Genomic DNA, 19,215 nt, shown 5'->3' on the forward strand with positions numbered 1-19,215 from the left:
TCAGTACCAGTCAATTTAATGCAGAGGACTTCAAAATCTTAGAGAATTACATTTTAAGCAAAAATAAACATCTACTTGGTAGCAATCTACATTATCTCTTAGCCATAGTCGTTGTAGTAGTTGCACCCTACACTGCAAAGAGTTATATCAACAGCAGACTAAAAACTGTGAGAGGAGAGAAAGCATCCTTGGCCTCACTTCTCCTTTGCCCTACTCTGATGTGCGGTTAAAACTACACTGAGCTCATCTCTTGAAAGCTTGCTGAAAAGCAGAACATCAAAGCAGAAGAGTATTTATTTTTAGTGTATCACTTTACCATCTAGAAACACAAGTAACAGAGGATGCGTCGGTTTTATGTGCAATACATTCAACCTGACTGTCATCAAATGTACATACCACTATGTGATGTGTGATTTGCAAGATTTTGTCCTCTATGACTGCTGCTCCACTTTGGCCACAAAGTCATGCAAAATGCAGAGTTATGAAACTCCAACAGAAGCTACCATTTACAAAAAAAATGTTAAACCTTTTATTTTATGTGGAAAACAATGTGTTGCTGATTTTTCAGGGCTTTTGCTTTGTCTTTGCTTTACACACGCAACTGCTTCTAATCTATGACATCAATCCAGCTATTTTAACAATTTAAGTGCAACTTAATGTTATTAGTCTCTGAGGCAGATGTACCACTTGCATATACAATATTACACTTAGTTGGCATCAGTCTTCTTAATGCCCTATATTGCAAAATAGGAATATTTTTAGAAAACTGTTCAGAGCAGAAGAAATCCCCCTTTAAACACAGGTGTTCTACACTCAATGCCCTTGAAACTCTCAGCCTCACTGTGTGCAATAGTTTTAACTTAATCCTTATATACAGTGACATCTAGTGGAATTTAAGTGATTATTACAAGAACATTTTTTTATCATAGCAAGAAACTGTGAAAACAGAGATGATCCATTTTTTCAATTTCCAGTGGTCCCTGAAACAAATGTCTGACAAACACTTGTCATGAAAAATAACCAAATTTAACCTAAAACAGTAATATTTCCATCAATGACCACATTATTCTTTGTGTCTAATTTAAACCAAACATTTTTACCAAAACATTTGCACTAACCAGATCCTGTAAAAAAAACAAAAAAAAACATAAAATTCTGCACAGTTGGGCATATTATTGTGCTGTTTCAATAGAGGTACAAGACTTATATATTGCAGTGAAATATGAGGCCAATGTGTGTGAAATGTGACAACAGCAAACAAGGCACTTTATTCCACTGTTTTAACTGCAGTAACAGAACAACCAGCCTGTTCCACTCTGACCATGGAGCTGAGGGAGTATACATAAATACTGGCTTTATTAATTTCTCGACATCAAACCCATCGACTCAGCCAAAGAGACAACGATCCGACTCGACTATTCCTGACTTGCTCTAGAGAAAATAGCTGGGGAAGCTCCTCCAGGCTAATTTAAACAAAAGAAATGACCTTTAAGCTTCCATTCACCTCATATAGGAATATCATGAAATGTTTTAAACTATATGTAGCAGGAACAAAACCCACGCTGACATGGATAACGATGGCATTGCAACTATAAGTGTCTGGGAAGTATTTTGCCAGCAACAAGTGCTAAAAATGTTTAATGACCAAAGGATTATATGAAGAACATATTCCGTCATAAGTTTCACAACAGGATCCAAAGAATTGCACAACTGTTATGCAATTATGATTCAGAGTTAAATTAAGCATCATAATTGTTTTTTTAAACGTTAAGTGTTATCGTGTAAATGCGGCCAAGGACGGTCTCTGAATGCAAAAGGTTAGGTAAACATTGTGCAGGATGTGTGGCACACGGATTCAGAGAGACAAACGGGGCTGGCGACGGCTGGAGCAGATTTAGACCACCATGATGTCACCCTCTCACAGAGAGATGACAAGTGAAGAGACATCCGTCATGACAGACAAAGAATCGTTTCAGAAAGACAAAACCCGATACTTAAAGTTGCACCACATGGTGTCTAAGGCTGTTTATAGACTGGCAGGAGACAACACAGCTCAAATGCATAGAGACAATGAGTTTCATCTTCACTGGTGATTAACTATGCAAGACAATGCACGACATGAAGACTCACCATGATTTGGAACCCGTAATTCCTCTGAACCGGGAACTCTTTGACATCGTAACATGTAGAGAGGTCGATCTCGCCATCTAGTTCTGAAGCCTGAGCCAAAAAAGGTTAAGAAAAAGAAAAAGCAGAACAAACAACAGAAAAATCCTTGTTAATTGCCTTTTTATTCAAATTAACTGTCAAAAGTCTCCTAAAAAAAATGTTTACCTCCTCGGCTATTGAGTCCTTGTAGTACCTCAAACTCTGATCTGTAAGGACAAACCAGTGTTTCTTCCACTACGGAGAAAAAGACAAAGACTATTCATTGCATTTCACTGGTCCTCCATGAGTACAATGTGATCTTATTCAGGAGAAGCAGATGTCATTTAATCCCACTAATTGAAGGGAATTACCATTCCATCTTCATACAGCTTTGTCATCCATCCTTTTTTGAAGTTCAGCAGATCTGGCTGCAATTAAAACAGATTAGAGTGATGTGTTATTATGTGTCTAGATTCACTCGTTTAAAATCAATTTCCAGGAAATTCAGCTATCACTAAGAACAAGTCGCATTCAATTAAATCTTGACCACAACAGCAGAAAAAAGGGCAAAATATATATTTTGTTAAAACATTTTGTGTTAATAAGTCACTATATTAGAGGTCCTCCATGGACCTCTAATATAGGACAGGAGTGAGCATTCATCATTAATGTAATCACAATATATAATTGACATCTCCCTTAGCCCTTCTGCATTTCTGTGCATTTGTTGACTTTAAGGTCACTACCTCAGCTCGAGAAGTATGAGTGCAGATAAGTGGCTCCAGCTAACGAGACTGACTGGCGGGAGCTGGACTTTCCCTGTGAAACACAAACTGCTGCACATTGAAACCAAGCTCACGTCTGTTTATAGACTCTAAAGTCAATCATTCGTCCAAAAACCTACTCGCTCAACAATACCTTGTTTTTGCTGAGCTTCATCAGGTGTGGTGTCACCGTCTGGCAGAGAGTCATTCTGATGGCTAACTGCCTTCACTTCATATATTGACAATCTGTTTCTTTCCGTCTGTCCCAGGGACATACACACGACTGCGGCTGCTTCTGTGCTGGCTATTTATAATCATCAGTAGCGGTGGCGGCAGTGGTGTGTACATGAATGTGTGCGTGTGTGTGTGTTTGAGTGGGCGGGGGTTCTGGCAGCTGCAGCTTGGCCAGAGAGACCAACCACACACTGACTGGATCACCCCTGCAGCACTGAACAGACCTCAGATCAGTTTGTCAGAGTGGTAGGAGTGAGACATCAGGAAGGAACCAGTGCAACCTTAAGTGACTTTAGGGCTACTTTAATCTAACGCCAAGACTGAAGAAAACAAGTGCTGATATCACATTGTATATGCAGCAGCACATGGAGTTGCAGTGGTGTTTGGATGCATGCATCATTAAAGTTATCTTTTTTACATTGACATGTGCCTGCTGTCATTTTCCTGAGAAGTGCACATTACATAAAAGTTGTACATAGGGTCAAAAAACAAACCACTACTGCAGCTCAATCTGTTGGAGCCCAATGTTAATTTTCATGCACGGAAGGTTGTGATAGATCACTACCTACACATTATCTGTAGTATCTCAGTCCTGAATCACAAAATCCTTAAATGGGAACTTGAAATGATTTGTGGTTCACTGGTTATGGCCCCCTATACACTTTAGAAGTGCAGTGAGTACTTACAGTCATTGAGGACTCTGTGACTCTTCGGTCCAGTGACTTGGCTCTTCTTAAATTAGCGAAAGTGGAGCTGGACACATCAGGGACTGAACGGTCCTTTCCTGCATCCAGTGACTCCTATAAACATAAATTAGTATTAAAAGTTAGGAATAATCTCTTATTAAAACAAGGAGATTATGTCTTACTCTTATTGTATATTACATAATGCCATCCAGTTAATTCGTTTTTAGATTTAGTTGTTCAGGATTAACAAAGAGAATAACGTACATGTTTGTTGGCCAGACAGCGTCTCTCGCTGCGGCCTTGTCTCTGGATTAGCGTGGTGTTAGCGGAGGGCTCAGTGGAGCCGCTTGTGTCCATGCGCTCGACAGGATGGCCCTCCTCGAATCGGCCAATGATTTGAGAACGCCTAAGAGACAAATTATTTTTTTTTTTAAATGTCAAAGATCTGCTCAATACACAGCACATACAGAATAACGCTCAACTTAAAAGTCTTGTCTGACAAGGAGTTAAATATCTCTATTTTTATTTAATGACATTATGCAGCATATGAAAAAATAGTTCTTAAAATGCAGCATATCATCCTTAAATGGTGGCAGAATCAGCATCAAAACAAAACCAAAGCATGATATGAAAGCAAATTCGAGCCAACGTCAATGTCCACAATAGACACAAGTAGTGTCAGTTTATTGTTGGCAGAATGCAATGCTGCCATAACTGCTGGATGTTTGACATTATGGACATCATTCTAGACTCAAAATCCCTTTCATAGACAACATGTGTATGGCAGAGGTAATATCCCCAAAGAGAACGATCCATAGATACATCAAAGAATAAAGATTAGGTGTTATATGATGAGAGATTAATCTTTAGAAGAAAGGGAAAATGACTAGGATGGTGGATTAAATAAATTGCAGAAGTAGCAGCAATGGCAACACACTCCTCACCTCAAGGCTCTGCACGTGTTAATGTGTGTGTATAGTGTGGATGTGTGTGCATGAGAAAGGGGGGGGGGGGGGTCAAACTGTATGTAAGCCCACCACCAGCACCAACCACCAGTATGTTTCACTATACACAGTATACACAGAAAATCAGGTGTTTATTAAACAGTGTGTATGTGTATGTGTTTGTGTGTGTGTGTGTGTGTGTGCTCCCAGGCAGTGCAGAGATGAAATGATAGAAAGCAGGAATCAGCGGTGACCAGCAGGGAACAGCATTGGGACAGGGGGTGGAAGGGTTGGTTGAGCATTAGCTCTGAGAAGCTCTGTTCAGTAGCCCCTGGAAAAGATTGAAACGACAAAACAAACTAGCAAAGTAGCAAGAGCAAAAAGGTAAGAGAACAATAGAAAAAGAAAGTAAAACGTGCATTTCAATCCCCAAATCATTAATGGCAAAACCACTGGTAAGCTAGGGGAGGCAATGCTCAAGATATAGGAAGGACTTAAGGACAGCAGCCACAGGGTGGTGCTAAAAAATACTGAATGCTTTAAGCAATGCATGAGTTTCACATCATAAGTTACTTGGCATGCCATCTATGTTTTAAGGCTACGTCGAACAACCAGTGGCTCATTAATGATTATTTATCATGTTTGGCTGGCATTATTATCACCGCATGTGTGTTTCTGCTATGAGACGTGCAACTTATAATGTCTTTTTGTTGCAGTGTACCGAGCATGACGCATATCCATAACCTCTTACCTGCGCTCCTGCCCAAACAGCCGAGCCACCTCCTCCCTGCCAGGACTCCGTGTCCGTGCCCTCAGCTCTTGGCGCTTTTTTTCTGAGCGGAAGGCTTCGCGGTAACTCAGTCTGCGAGCCCGTGGCACATCGGACAGCGATGTGTACTCCCTGCCGGGCCTGCCCACTCTGCCTCCGCCACCACTAACACTACCGGTGCTTCCTCCACCACCGCCGCGTCCCTCCCAGGTGGGCGTGGACCCGCTGGGCTCGGAGTCCAGCGAGCTCTGGGAGGAGCTGATGGTGGAGTAGCTGGGGGAAACAAGCGCACCTGGAGAAGGGAGAGGATCTTGGGAGGGTTGAAAGGGGGAAGTTTGGGATTCGGATTCAGAGTTGTACCTGGGACTGAGAGCTCCTAAAGAGGAGGAAGATGCTGAAGAGGAAAGGGGCAGATGCTGGGGGGGCTGGGGCAGATGAGAGTGCTGTGCAGACTGTGGAGCAGGCTCAGACTTGGTCTTCTCCAGGGAAAAGTAACCGCTCTCCACCCGTACCTTGCGTCCAGTGCTCATGGTGCCGCCGTCTGAAGCAAAGACACAGTGCCACTGATGTCAAACACCCAAAACAGTTTGCAGATTTTCACATATTTAGCACAAATACAGTGAAACAATATCTGAAGCATATATACAGGATGTTAAGGAATTTGCACGCCGTCATCTGAATCCTCACCGTCTTGAGTAGTGAGACTGGAGTCTGGTTGGCTCTGGCTCAGCTGGCTGAGACAGGAGGCACTGCGGCTGCAGGGGATGGTGGCCCTGCTCCAGCGGCTCTCCTCCTGCCACAGAGTGGCACGACTCATGGGGACACGCTCGGCACTGGCAATGCTGCTGGGCAGGCAAGGGATGCTTCCCCCGCTGCTGCTGCTCGTCACTGTCACCTTGGCGGGGCCGGGTTCCTGGGTGCGGGTTTGGGTTGGAAGGAGTGGATGGGAAGAGGAAATGATATAATGGGAGGTAAGGTCACAGAGAGACTACAACAAGGAATGCGAGAAGGAAAAGGATTGAAGAACAATTAAATACTGAAAAAGAAACTCAAATGAATAAAGGAAAAAATCATAGAAATCATCATTTGAATAAAAACAAAAAACAAAGAGCAAATAAAATCAAAATCGTGTTGCTATTTTGTTCAAAGTTTGATGTCACCATATTAAAAGCTCTTTTCAGCAGACTCGCAAGATCATTTGAGTTGAGAAGATTTTCAAAGCAAAAGCGACCCTCAAACATCAGCCTACTCACCACAAACATGCTGAGAATCACTCTTTTAGCATCGAAGAGAGAAGCAGAAATCATGTCCTTTTTTTTAAATTCACCCTTTCCCTGGATTGATCAAGATTATAATAAATAGGAATTTATCAGGGCTAGGATTTCAAAGCCACTAAGGGTGAAGCAGGATAAAGAATGGCCAAGCTGAACTCACTGGATGTCCATTCATGTCTTCAGTGGAAAAACACTGGCTTGCAGTTTCTCCACCCTGCCAATCACAAAAAGCCTTTGATGTTAATGCTTGCTGTGTAGTGTTGATTTATAATCAATGTAGGCAGACCCAAAAGTCTGTCTATTTGAGATATGGTGTTGAGTTCTGTTCTTATTTAGGCCAAATCTAGCAGATATAAGGAGTTTATTAAATGTTTTGTTGCCAACACAAGAATGTGAAAGTAAAACTCCTTTCTAGTTACAATATGAGTCAAATACATTTCCTGTCATATAATTTAATTTAATATACTCAAGGCCAGGTGCTTCAATCAGGGACACCACCCAGAAGGCAAACATGTTACTGTGCTCAAGTATTTATAACAATTTCTGTGCATGTCTCTGGTAACTTAGCGGGAGGAGAGCTTGTTTATAGGTGGAAATGTGAGCCTTAACACAACTGTGAGTATTTATCTGTGACAATCAATATCACATTTCCATCTCAAAACAACTGAACAGCCCATGAGACACTTATGGAAACTGAGCAGTGAAAGCATAATCACCCTCACACATTATCGGCCTTAATTATATGGCTTGGCCTTGACCACTCGGCTGTTATTTCAAGTGATGCTCTTTTCACATGAATTTAAAAAGCAAAAAAAGACACATTTCAACCAGGTTCTGAGCTAGTTTTGTTGTTTAAATTGGATATCAGTGACTCATTAAAATAAAATACAATCACAGTTTACAGAAAGTACTCTTGTTGATGAACAACACAGCAACAAAGACATCCTAACATAACCGATGGAGGTCGCATGGGACACTGTCAAGGGCATCCCGGTGTCACCACTGTGTCGCTGCAAATGAGCCTGTTAGTATCCGACTGGCAAGGTCACAGTCTGCTTCAGGGCGCCGTCATTAGAGGAACCAGACAATGAACTTTAGAGAGAACTTTGTGTGCACTCACCACAAACTTGACCTCGCATCAAAACTGAGGTAGGGAAGGGGGAAAGCTGTATCCACTATGTATGGGTGGTCTCTACAATATTGTAGAATATATTCTATCGTGTCAGTTAGTCTAGTTATTATTATAGTAATAAAGCCTTACCCTGTCCTGTTATTTTATTTCTACCTACCAGGGAGAAATCTGCCTGCACTGACATGAAAAGTGCATTTTTATTCCCTATGGGCATCATGTTTTTAATGGATGTCACACGCATGAGCCTGCATATTTATCATTTTTTTAAGTTGCTATATTTTGGGTCTATACACTTATATATTATTTACCATTTCATTTATTTATAAATTCCTTCTAGACTTTCTGGTTCCCTCTTGGGTGGTCAGTGTCACAGACTTTGAAATGCATTCTCAAAAAGTCTGCAAGAGCTCAGGGCAGTCAGTGCAACATCAGAAAATGTTTGTAGGATCCTTCATGAACACTTTGAGCCATTTTGACGATTCTATTCAATACCCTGCATTCTAAGGTTAAAAAGAGGGGTTGACATGATGATCTTATATGGCGATTGTCGCCGCAGCTGACGGGATTTCACAAGATATTGTCTCATTCCTCATGAGCATTTTGAGCATATGCACAATTCTGCACACACATACTTTTATGAGGCACATAGGTCATGTTAATTAAAATCTCTGAAATTTTAGTTTTTTAGGGTTTGAAGGACAATTCTAGACTGTGTCAGTCAAGGACACATTTCCAGATCTCAGCTTGAATGTGTCCTGAATCTGACCTCTCTGACATCAAGTTAGAAAAAAAAAAAAAAAAAAAAATCTGTTTTGACCAGGCATACAAGGTTAATGACTGATCAGACGGGACTCGGGGCAAAAGCCTGGCAGGTGAGACAGCAGCTGCTGGATGTGACAATGAAACAGAGTGCACCAGCAAATTCATAAGCGAGAGGATCATGGTCACAGCGCAAAGTTACTGCTGAATGTTATTTTAGGCAGCTGTCATCATTATGTTTGATTGTTTGCTCAGGAATACGTTGATACGTCACTTATGTTTGCTGCCTTCCAACCAGGTGATACAGTATATATAAAATGGGTCACATGCATCTAATACAGAACAAAAAGCAAGTACAGAAAAATAGCTGACAATGTGTAAACTTGTAATTCCCACTGTTAATCAAAGTTTCTCTCTCACTCACTCACTCACTCACTCACTCGGTGTTGTTTGAGTGGAATGAAAAGCCTCCATACTGCATACTTCAATGGCACATTTTGTTCTTATATATATATGCATGTTATTTCCTTGCTGTGACAATGGCACACATGCAGATAGCGTATATGCTCACCCTTTCTTAAACAGTGATGATATAAAGTGCGGATGAAATCCTACTCAGAGCCACAATTGGCTTATTATCTGTCATTTAGAAATAGCTCAGTTATAACGCAGATGATGTCAAACACCCACAGACACCAAACAAGACACGCTGCATCAGAGTCGTTGCTGCATGATGAACCGATATGTACAACTTGTACCTTTGTTCAGTGTGAGCAAGGTAAGAGCACTTTGTTAAAGAGAGTGTGAATCCATTACCTGGTGAGTGGGTGGATCAACCTTGCGTTTTTTCTTCTGGTTCTGCTTGTTGGTCCTGGGATATACGGTCAGAGCCTCCTGCCACCTACGGATAGTGAAACCGACACTAGTTTTGTTGATGGGACACTAAATGCAGACAAATACAAACCCTGCACCCACAGTGGATCAATATATGACTGGGACAAGGTTCTCTGCAGCAAAATATAAAACATTTGCACTTGCCAAGACAAACATGTGACATAATACCTTAATTTATATGCACATCACTGCTGATTGGGCGACACCTCAGACACACCCACCAAAAAAAAGAAAACCATCCCTCAAAGCTCATTTCACACTGTTTGAGAAATCATCTTGTCTAAAACAGAAACTGTACACCAGACAGAACGTGCCCCAGCTGCTTATGTTTCTTTGCGGTAGTGTCACAGTGTTAAAAGATGCCATCAATAAGGGAAAATACATCCCTAGCCAACTATTACTATTTTCCTTGATTATTTACATTTGCTTTTTTGCTCTGTGTCTTTGCTATTTAGTAAAAAGGCAATTCATGAGGAGACTATTATCCAATTAGCTGGGGTGGATTTAGTAAAACATTGTGCTTGAAAAGCATAAACACAGCTCAAATAATACTCTCACACTCAACACTTCTCAATGCAGCTGTACCATCACACTCCTCTTCCACACAAGGTCATGCATGAAAATCCTCAATATAAAGTAATTTGGATTAATTTGAACTCTGACGCAGTTTGCTGAAGTTTTACTAAAATGCTCATTCTTGGGTTCGGTTTTAGCCAAGAGTCCAGAGTTTTAGTCTTCAAAAAAGTGACTACAAGAATGAAAAAGTGGACAAAATATAACCAAAACTCTCCTGGACGTTTGGTTTCAGGACCAACTAATAGAATCTGAAAATAGTCAGAGGACTTTGTGCAATAAAGAAACCCCAGGCTCTTTTATGATTACAATAATCAACATAGTGACTGTGGTATACAACACTCATTGTCAAATATTGTTCTGCTCCACCCACTTTGTAAAGAGGGAAAACTGTTGGTGTGGAGCGTCACACTGTATCTACAGTTTGTCACATGTGACGCAGTTAGAAATGAACGAGTGCCCACACTGCTCCGTTTTTATACTGGAGCATAATTAATCAAATGCCCATGAAAGGAGCTTTACATAACTGAGAAATATATACAAAAAAACGACATACAAAAAATTACAGTCACACCACTGTCAGCTGATGGAAACCTTTGCGAGGGCTAATATGATGGTGTGATGGCCCAGAACCGACACATGGCAGCCAGATGATAGGAGAGTGGGAGGTGTGCAGTGAGCAGGTAGCATAACGGAGAGTAGGTGTTGTGAGTCACAGTTCCCTAAGAATAGCCATAATATGTATGCTACAGCCAGCGAGGGAGAGTGCAGTGCAGGAACACACTTTGAAAGTGCAGCAGAGGAGGAGAGGCACAAGAGACAACCTGAATTATGAGGCTTAAAGCGTGTGTGTTGTGATCTGTGTCCAGGCATACGGGGGGTTTGTGAGCACAGTGAGAGGGCTGGAGAGGCAGGGAGAGGGAACAGTTCAAGAATGTGCACTGTCACTGCAGTGTGGATTACAAGTCTCTGAAAAAGCACAGCCCAAAGGAGACAGCAGGGGGCAGAGCAGTTTTGGCAGCAGAGGAAGCTGCGCACAAGTATTCTCCTTGTCCAAGTCTCTGTCATCCTCATCCACTCAAACCAAACCAGAGCAACACAAACCACACTGTCCACCGGATGCAGTTATTCTATATCATAACTACTGAGATATAATGTCACATCATTATGTCTTACCCATTGATAATTTCTTTACACTCAGCCCGTATGAAGTGCTCTTTCTCAGGGGTCAGGATGCACAGAGAGTTCTTCTGACCCGTCCTGGACTCTCCATCGATGACGTCGGAGCACTGGTTCATATTGATGGTACCCTGGGGTAGGGTGCTGGGCTGGAGGACACAACAGAGACACATAGACAAAGTGTTAAGTGGGAAAGTGAACAGACATGCCCACATATCCCTCCACATGGTCTGTCTTCTCACACAATCCGCCCCGGCATCAATTTCCCTGCCAAACTTGGCAAACCGCACACACTGATATAATCACAGTCTGTGCACAGGCAAATGTTCTTGTTAGGGCTCGCTGTGATATTTTTGTTTCTTGCGATATGTATTGCAGCATTTAAAAAAAGAGAGTAATTACATATATGCAGCTTTTTTACTTCTCCAGCTGCATTTGTAAAAGAAAGCATCACTCAGGCAGTAATAGGGCTTATTTTAGACAGAGAAATTAGGTAGTTATTCACAGCTCAGATGGACTCGGCATGATATTATTGTATTTAACTAATAGTCGACACTCAATCCAGGCTGAAGTCCATAATCAACACAGTATAATGATGCACTTCTGGTAGCTGTTGAAGAAATGGGCTCATTTTTTGGGGAAAAAGGGTGGTTTCTAGTCTAAATCAGGTGTATATCAGGGTTGTGTATTGGCAAGAGTCTGGCAGTACGATACGCATCATGATACAGGAATTACAAATTGACATATTGCGATATAATGCACATTACGGTTCTTTATACTGCCAAAGCATAAAGAACGCCCAACCATATGTATAAAATCTGAGAAAAAGAAATGCATTCAGAACTGCTTTGCAGTTATTTTTGTGAAACCTGTTTTTTAACAATCCTTGCATGTAAACTATTAAAATCTATAGTGTCTTTGAGACACACCCCTTATGCAACAAAAAATACAGTCATACTGATTTACATTACTTATGACATTAACTACTGTTTCACCTTTTACCTTAGATAGTGAGTGTTGGTAGCTCAGCCTAAATCTACGAAGCCATGTTGCATATTGCACCTCTAAAAAGAGCTGAGGGGACCTGTGAACAGGACTGTCTGTTCCATTTATAAACAGTGCAAGTTCATGGGTTCACCAAGCGGTTTGGAGTTTAATCTGTCTGATGCCTAGTTGTGAGGTGTAAACCCAACTATGCACACTGACATGGATGCCATCTGTCAGCCATAAATAACGTGACCACAGGACTTCCACAATAATACCACTTTGTGTACAGTGACTTAAGGTTTTTCATGCAGGTTTATGTAAGCACACAGTGGCTTTGTATGTAGGCACGGCTCATTTGCAATGAATGGAGACATGCTAGCTCAACTTGGAACAGATAAGATAATCTATTTATAGTCCATTGAACTGCATCACAGTGTGAACCTGGTGTGCTCGTCATTGAGTTTTTGTAAAAGGATGCCTTTTGAAGTGTAAAGTACTTGTGCAGATGCATTCCTAGAAAGACAGTTTACAGAAAGCAAATATTTGCACACACATATATAACCAGTTCTGAAAACTGACTTTTGCTCAGTTTGACCGCCAAATGACTTGCGTGAGCAACGGCTGAAGCCTTGATAATCTTATGTTGACTGAGGGATTTATATTTGTTCAATGAAGTGAATGAGTAGTGCACAACTAAGAACTCTGGGCATGGGTGGCTGTTTGAACAGTTTTTGGGCCCTACCTTCACTGCACTAAACATATAGGCAGAATTATAGACACCAAAATACCACGGTGGTTTCAAGCTATAAGTACCAGGTAGCCACAGATGATAAATTACAGCCCTCTGCAAATTTAGAATATATTAGGAGATAGAGCTGGAAACAAAATTAAAAGGTATCACGTTCATGTTTGCTAGTGACCAAATAAATCTAACTTAAGGACCCAATTTGTGCGGCATAACCATAGCCTGTCAGCAACAGAGCAATTGAAGCCTCTAATGTGGACAGAGAAGTAAATAGTTAACAGCTTGTGGTAATCCAACCCAGAGGGCAGATGAGAGGCTCCGTTTACTTTGTTACTGTTAAATGTCACTTTCATTCTCAATGCTTTTATCGCCGGCTATATTGTAGCAGAAAGCCCAGGCAACATTTGGAACAACAAAGTGGAACAAAGACATAAGTTTGGTTTAACTAAGTAAGAGAGAAAGAGAAGTAAGAGAAAAATCTGAAGAAGCATGAAATGACTACCATCTACAGTAAAACAAGAGTGATGTTTTGGTTCAACTTCTTATGCCTGTGGCTTTAAAAAATGGTCAGTCACCAAAGGGCTCTTGACGTTAAGGTGAGTGGCCGGGGCAACAGCCGGGCTTGACAGACAGTCGGACAAACAGACCCAGAGGACAGCTGGGCAAGGGCCGAGGCCTGCTTCAGACTGCACAGAGAGACTGGTGTCAGCTTGACCTGAGAGCCCTGTCACTCTCAGACATGGAGAGTGGAAGGAGTTTTGGGGACAGAGGGTGAGAAAAGGGAGATTAAAGTCTCAAGCTGGTGGTCAAGGAGAACAGCAGTGCAGCAGAGGAAAAAAAAAGGGGTTTTGTGGACTCTGACTTTGGACTGCTCGGCCATCTGTCTGAGTAAACAAATCTGGACTACACCACACATGTGGGCTTGTCCTTGAGCTGGAGTCAGAGGAGGATAAACAGCAAAATATTTCAAATTCTGGGAACAGTTGTACAAGCAGCTTAAGCCCCCAGTTTTATAATCACTGCATCAGATTCTCTGGGACTCAGAAAATAAATCAGAGACTGACAACAGCTCTGATTAAAAACCTATTTTCATAAAGCTGCTCACCTCTGCAGCGCTTGGTGGTTGTGTAGGAGTACAGCATATGTATGTTAGCAGCACGGGACTCCTCTCACACGTGTGCACCCTCCCTGCCCCAGCCCTGTGTCAGCTGAGCACCGATACACACCCCTACTTTGGGCCGGCCACCACGGCTCTTGCCCCCAGACCCAGGCCCCCTGAATCCACACCTCTCTGTCACCTAGCCTAGACCCGGTCCCCTCTTCCCGGGCTACTGTTCTCCACAATGGGCCCTTTGTGAAGCAGCAGCAGTTCACACAATGTGGGATTGTCAGCCGCCACAGTCCACAGAGCCACTCCTCCCCTTAACCCTCAACAAGGAAATGACCGAGAGACAAGAGGCCCAAACAAGTGTCCTTTTGTGATCAGAGCATGGAAATTATGAAGCCAGCATAAACTTATTCTAGTCGCTGAAGTTGTTCAGACAATAATATGAATACTGTCTGGATGGGAGACACTGAGCAGAGTCTCAAGGGGAGACAGATACAAATCAGAAAGAGATTTGGCTTCTCTGTGATGACTGTAGGGGCAGAAGGGCATTTTGTATCAGCACCAATATTTATTATGCTATATCTATGACAAGACTGACTGAATGCAGCAGCCAGATATGCAATTTTTGATGTCATACACTATAAATATTGAACAGAATAGTGTATTTCAGTGGCAAACAACAAATTGAAACATGGTCAATTGTTGCATCAAGTAGATATTTGAGTATTTAAATGATTAATTAATTAAAATATATTTTTAAAATTAATTTAACATGTATTATTCCGTTTTCACCAGCAGGTGTTCGTGTACAATTGTTAACCAAAAAATAGCTTTAAAGGGATAGTTGGATTATCAGTTTAAGTATACGCTCCATTTCTTTAAAGCCATCAGACTCCTTGGACAAAACAGTAATTGTACCTTGCTGAGCACGGCAGTTGCTGGTCTACCACTGCCTTGATCGGTTAGTTGGTTTGTTTGACTTTGGTGAATCTGAACTAGTCCTTTAAAACAGCAAAGTCAAACAATAGCAGAAACAAACTAACCGATCCAGGCAGTGCTAGACAAGAAACTCCTGTGTTTTGCAAGATGAAAATGACTATTTTTTGCAATGGAGTCTGGTGGCTTTGAAGAGAGACTAAATAACAGCCTCAGCTTCCCCTGCATAAACAGGGCTGTCTGACAGTAAGTCAAATTGGTTAATATATTCTAAATATAAAGTACACTTAAACTGACATAGAAAAAACTAAAAACATTTTTAAGAGGGCTTCTTTGACGTTACTCCTGCCTGCTTCTCTAAACTAGAGACATGCAGACCACCATCTACCGACTATGAATAAATACCTCATACAACGCACTTCAAAGAATCCCAACTATCGCTTTAACACTACGTGACAGTTTCATCTGATTTTAAACCTCCTACAATACGAGTGAATGGAGACAGCATTCCCAGTTTTCCCACTCAGGAACTACAACTGATCCACTGCATAGTTTAGGCCCATCTCTCCCCTCCCTACCACATACTGTAGTATTCTTATGTCTTGTGATCTCTGTCCAGATGGTGTGTATCATTACAACAGTGTTCATTAGGAACCAGCTCTCTGTTTAGAAAATGGTAATTAGCATGCCTTTGCGCCGTTGGCTTCCTTCACTCTTGGCCATTCCGCAGCTTAGCAAAACATCCCATTCTCCCTTATGACACAGAGGGAGAAATATTTGCTTCCTTTGGCAGCTGGCTGATGGTCTACTCTCAATTTTGGTTGAGAAGCAAATTCTCTTCCTCTGCCATCAACATTTTTGGGTTTGACAGACTCATTTCTAGTCATGGAAAGCAAAAGGGCACTTTAACTGACTCAGTTAACTGGAGTATGAGGGGATTAAATGGCATTTAACCATGTGATTGACTCACTTATTGCAACATCTTTAAAACACTCATCCCATTTCTCATTCATTTTTTATCAGTATGAATACACCTATAATATTACTCAATGTTTGTTATGAACACCTGTAAGTTGATCAGAAACATCTGTTATTTTGGATTAGGTGCCAGTTTGTCTGCCAGGGTTGGTGGTGACATATTCAAAAGCTACAACTTGACTCGTCAAGTTACGTTACTCTTCTTTGGACATGTAACAGCAGGATCCTCAAGTTCGTCACTCTGCATCCAAATCCTCTAGACTTTGATCACTGAAGACATTGAAGTCAAAAGGAAGGCTGATGAACTGGCACCGCTGCATCCTGACTCATGAACATGGCCTAGAACCAGGTCTCTTCAGGGTCCAACATCCTCTGCTCATTACCGATAACAGCAATTATGCAATAAATCTTTCCTTAGCAACTCAAGACAACAGAGGCAAACACACATTTTTGATACCAGTGAGCATGCCAACGAGCAGCTGCGGGGAAATGTCCTCAGGTGCCAGACGGATGGAGTCACCTCTAGTCTTGCTACAAAGCAATATTAAACTACTGTCTCTCTTTCCTTCCCAAGTCCACAATAATCATACTAACACAGATATACATTGCAATCAAGCCAGGAACTAGAGCTGACAGATTGGTCATGGACGTGATTACAATCATTACTGTTCAAGAGTCCTCACGGTCCTATAATTTTATCCCAATATTGAGACGTTAAGCCGATAAAAATCCCACGCAGTATTTACCTTAGCTTTAGCTTTAATACCAACCCTAACCCCTGCCTGTACTTTAGACAAACATATAGCTCCATAAAATCTGACTAAACCATATGGCGGCTATCTGACATCTCTGTTGTAGGGCCAAGTACAGTCCTCCAGGCATTCTCAGATACACCTCACTCCACTGGTATGCATTAAAGACGTTCAGATGAATGCTACAGTACTGGCATCTGCTCTGAAGCCTGGCTGAACAGCAACAGCACCGCAGCGAACTGCGAGAGCACTGTATCGATGCAAAATTCTGAAAGAAAAAAATCCAAAGACCACGCATTTCACACATATTTGTACCAGGTATTTCAGAGAGGACTGTGGGTGGTAGCAGTGCTGCTCCTCTTATGGAGAACGGTGAGAGGATGTGGGTGGTTTAATGCTGTGTTAGGAGGCCAGCAGTCGACAAATGCAGAGGAGGAGGAAGACGAGGGAGTGTTGGAGGATGAAGGCTATTTTCTCTGCTAGTACAGCATGGTTCTTTTTAAATAGAGGCTAGGATCGGTCAGTTAGATGTAACTGTACTAGAGCTTTATCAACAAGATCTTTGCCATATTGGTGGCAAACCCAGAATAATGAAATGCATGTGTGAAACAACAATTTATCTATGGTAAATTACTGAATTTGTCTTCGTCATACAGCATTGAAATTGAAGCTTTATTAAATGGTTTATGTAATGTAACAATAACAAATGAATAATTGCAAACACACAGACAGAGTGTGAGAAATCAGTCAGTGTGTCTGGGTGGTGACAGAGTAGATGGGCCGGCTGGAGAAACAGGTGCTATGATCGAGTTGTGTCATGTTGCGTTGGCTGTTCAGACTAAGCAGAATTACTGTGAGTGTGTGTGTGGTTTTTTCCCAGACTGGTAACTTTTTCCACTCTCTGCTATCCAACTCTCTTCACACGTATGCCTAATAATATAGACTCTCCTCAATTCAATAACTGTGTTTAAATTTGTTCATTTCTTTCTTTTAATTGTTGTTTTCTTCACTTATCATCTGTGGTGACTGATGGCTCTGTTAGGTCGGCTCGCTCCACTTATCAGTTTTTTACACTCCACTATACTCAGTACTAACTAGGGCTGAGCAACACATCATTGTCAAACAAATTGTTATATATGTGTACAAAATTGCTGTCTTTAGTCAAAATGTTAGGTACACGATTGCAAGAGATGTGAAGTACTACGAGAATTATCTTTGCAATATTTTGACATGGTGGACAGCTATTTTTTATTTACTTTATCATTCTTTTGGAGTCGATGTTGTAAAATCAGTTTTCTCAAAGATAAGCATGATTGCTATTTGCTTTTTCCCTGCACGCCACACATCCCGGTCAGGGTAGTGGACCATGACGATAGGAAAATGTGGTTTATCTAAATCCCTTGGCTTGCACAAATGTATGTCACACTGATAACTCAATTGGGTTGTCAATAAAACAGTTCCATTGACAGCATAAACCACTCTAGGCTCATAGGAACCGCTACTGTTCCATGGCCAACAATGATTACAGCTGGATAACCTGAGCATTGGACTGGTTTTTATATACAACACCACTATTGTTGGTCAAGTATCTTAATGTTCTCTCCAATAGAGCGCCAATCACTTACTGACTTCTAAGGCAGTAAATCCTAAAGCTGCAGCTCTAAGATCAGCTTTTTGTCTCCACTGCAAAAAACAGTTCACAATGTGCCCCAAAACAGCAGTGTCTGGATAACTGCAGCGTCCCATACGGTGCTCTGACACAGCACTTTGTAAAGTAGGCCAAGGTGAATAGACACCCATCATATGCTGTTGCTATTGTGGGCTCCCAATGAAAATTATTCTTATCAAAATACAAGAGACACAGCAATATATTTCACTCCTTCAAGACAATTAGCAAGGAACTAGTTTCTGCAACTCAGCCCACACTGTGTGAAGACCTGCAGTCAGGCTTCGACTACCTCTTTGATAATGACTGCAAATCTGCCAAAGCCTTGCTAAGTCAATGCAAATTAGCCCATCAGGCAGAAGGGAAGGAAAAAATGGGGGAGGGATTGGAAAATGTTCCTTTGGGAATTCAGCTAATACCTCGGTTTTGGAGCTAGCTGTTTTTCCACAGGGCTGAAGAGCAGCTTCCTACAGGCCCAGGTCTGGTGGTGAGCTGTTAACCTGCCCACAGCAGTGCTGACAGCAGATAACTTTAGAGGCAAAGAGCTCATCAGGTAACAAAAACTTTGGGAGGAAAATTCATTTCCAGATGTTTTTCAGGAGTTACATTCAAAATGTCAAAACTAGTATCAATACAGTGCTCAGGTTTCTCTATAAACACCCCAAAAAGTACTTTTTATGAATGCCA

General features: G+C 41.6%; 1 protein-coding gene across 3 annotated transcripts in view; it reads right to left on the reverse strand.

Moving 5' to 3' along the window:
* si:ch73-103b11.2 (227 kDa spindle- and centromere-associated protein) overlaps window positions 1–19,215 on the reverse strand; it is a 50,042-nt gene that overhangs the window by 14,759 nt on the left and 16,068 nt on the right. Inside the window, exons 4-13 of one of the 3 annotated variants that reach the window (XM_059324084.1) lie at window positions 11,354–11,505; window positions 9,527–9,611; window positions 6,980–7,033; window positions 6,233–6,458; window positions 5,528–6,086; window positions 4,097–4,238; window positions 3,833–3,946; window positions 2,520–2,576; window positions 2,335–2,403; window positions 2,131–2,220 (exon numbers count right to left, since the gene is read on the reverse strand). In XM_059324084.1, the coding sequence (XP_059180067.1) occupies window positions 2,131–2,220; window positions 2,335–2,403; window positions 2,520–2,576; window positions 3,833–3,946; window positions 4,097–4,238; window positions 5,528–6,086; window positions 6,233–6,458; window positions 6,980–7,033; window positions 9,527–9,611; window positions 11,354–11,505 (1,548 nt within the window). The remainder of the gene's footprint in view (window positions 1–2,130; window positions 2,221–2,334; window positions 2,404–2,519; window positions 2,577–3,832; window positions 3,947–4,096; window positions 4,239–5,527; window positions 6,087–6,232; window positions 6,459–6,979; window positions 7,034–9,526; window positions 9,612–11,353; window positions 11,506–19,215) is intronic. The other 2 variants (XM_059324086.1, XM_059324085.1) reach the window with 2 other exon arrangements.

The sequence above is a fragment of the Centropristis striata genome, chromosome 21 (genome assembly GCF_030273125.1).
Source record: "Centropristis striata isolate RG_2023a ecotype Rhode Island chromosome 21, C.striata_1.0, whole genome shotgun sequence".
Lineage (NCBI taxonomy): Eukaryota > Metazoa > Chordata > Actinopteri > Perciformes > Serranidae > Centropristis > Centropristis striata.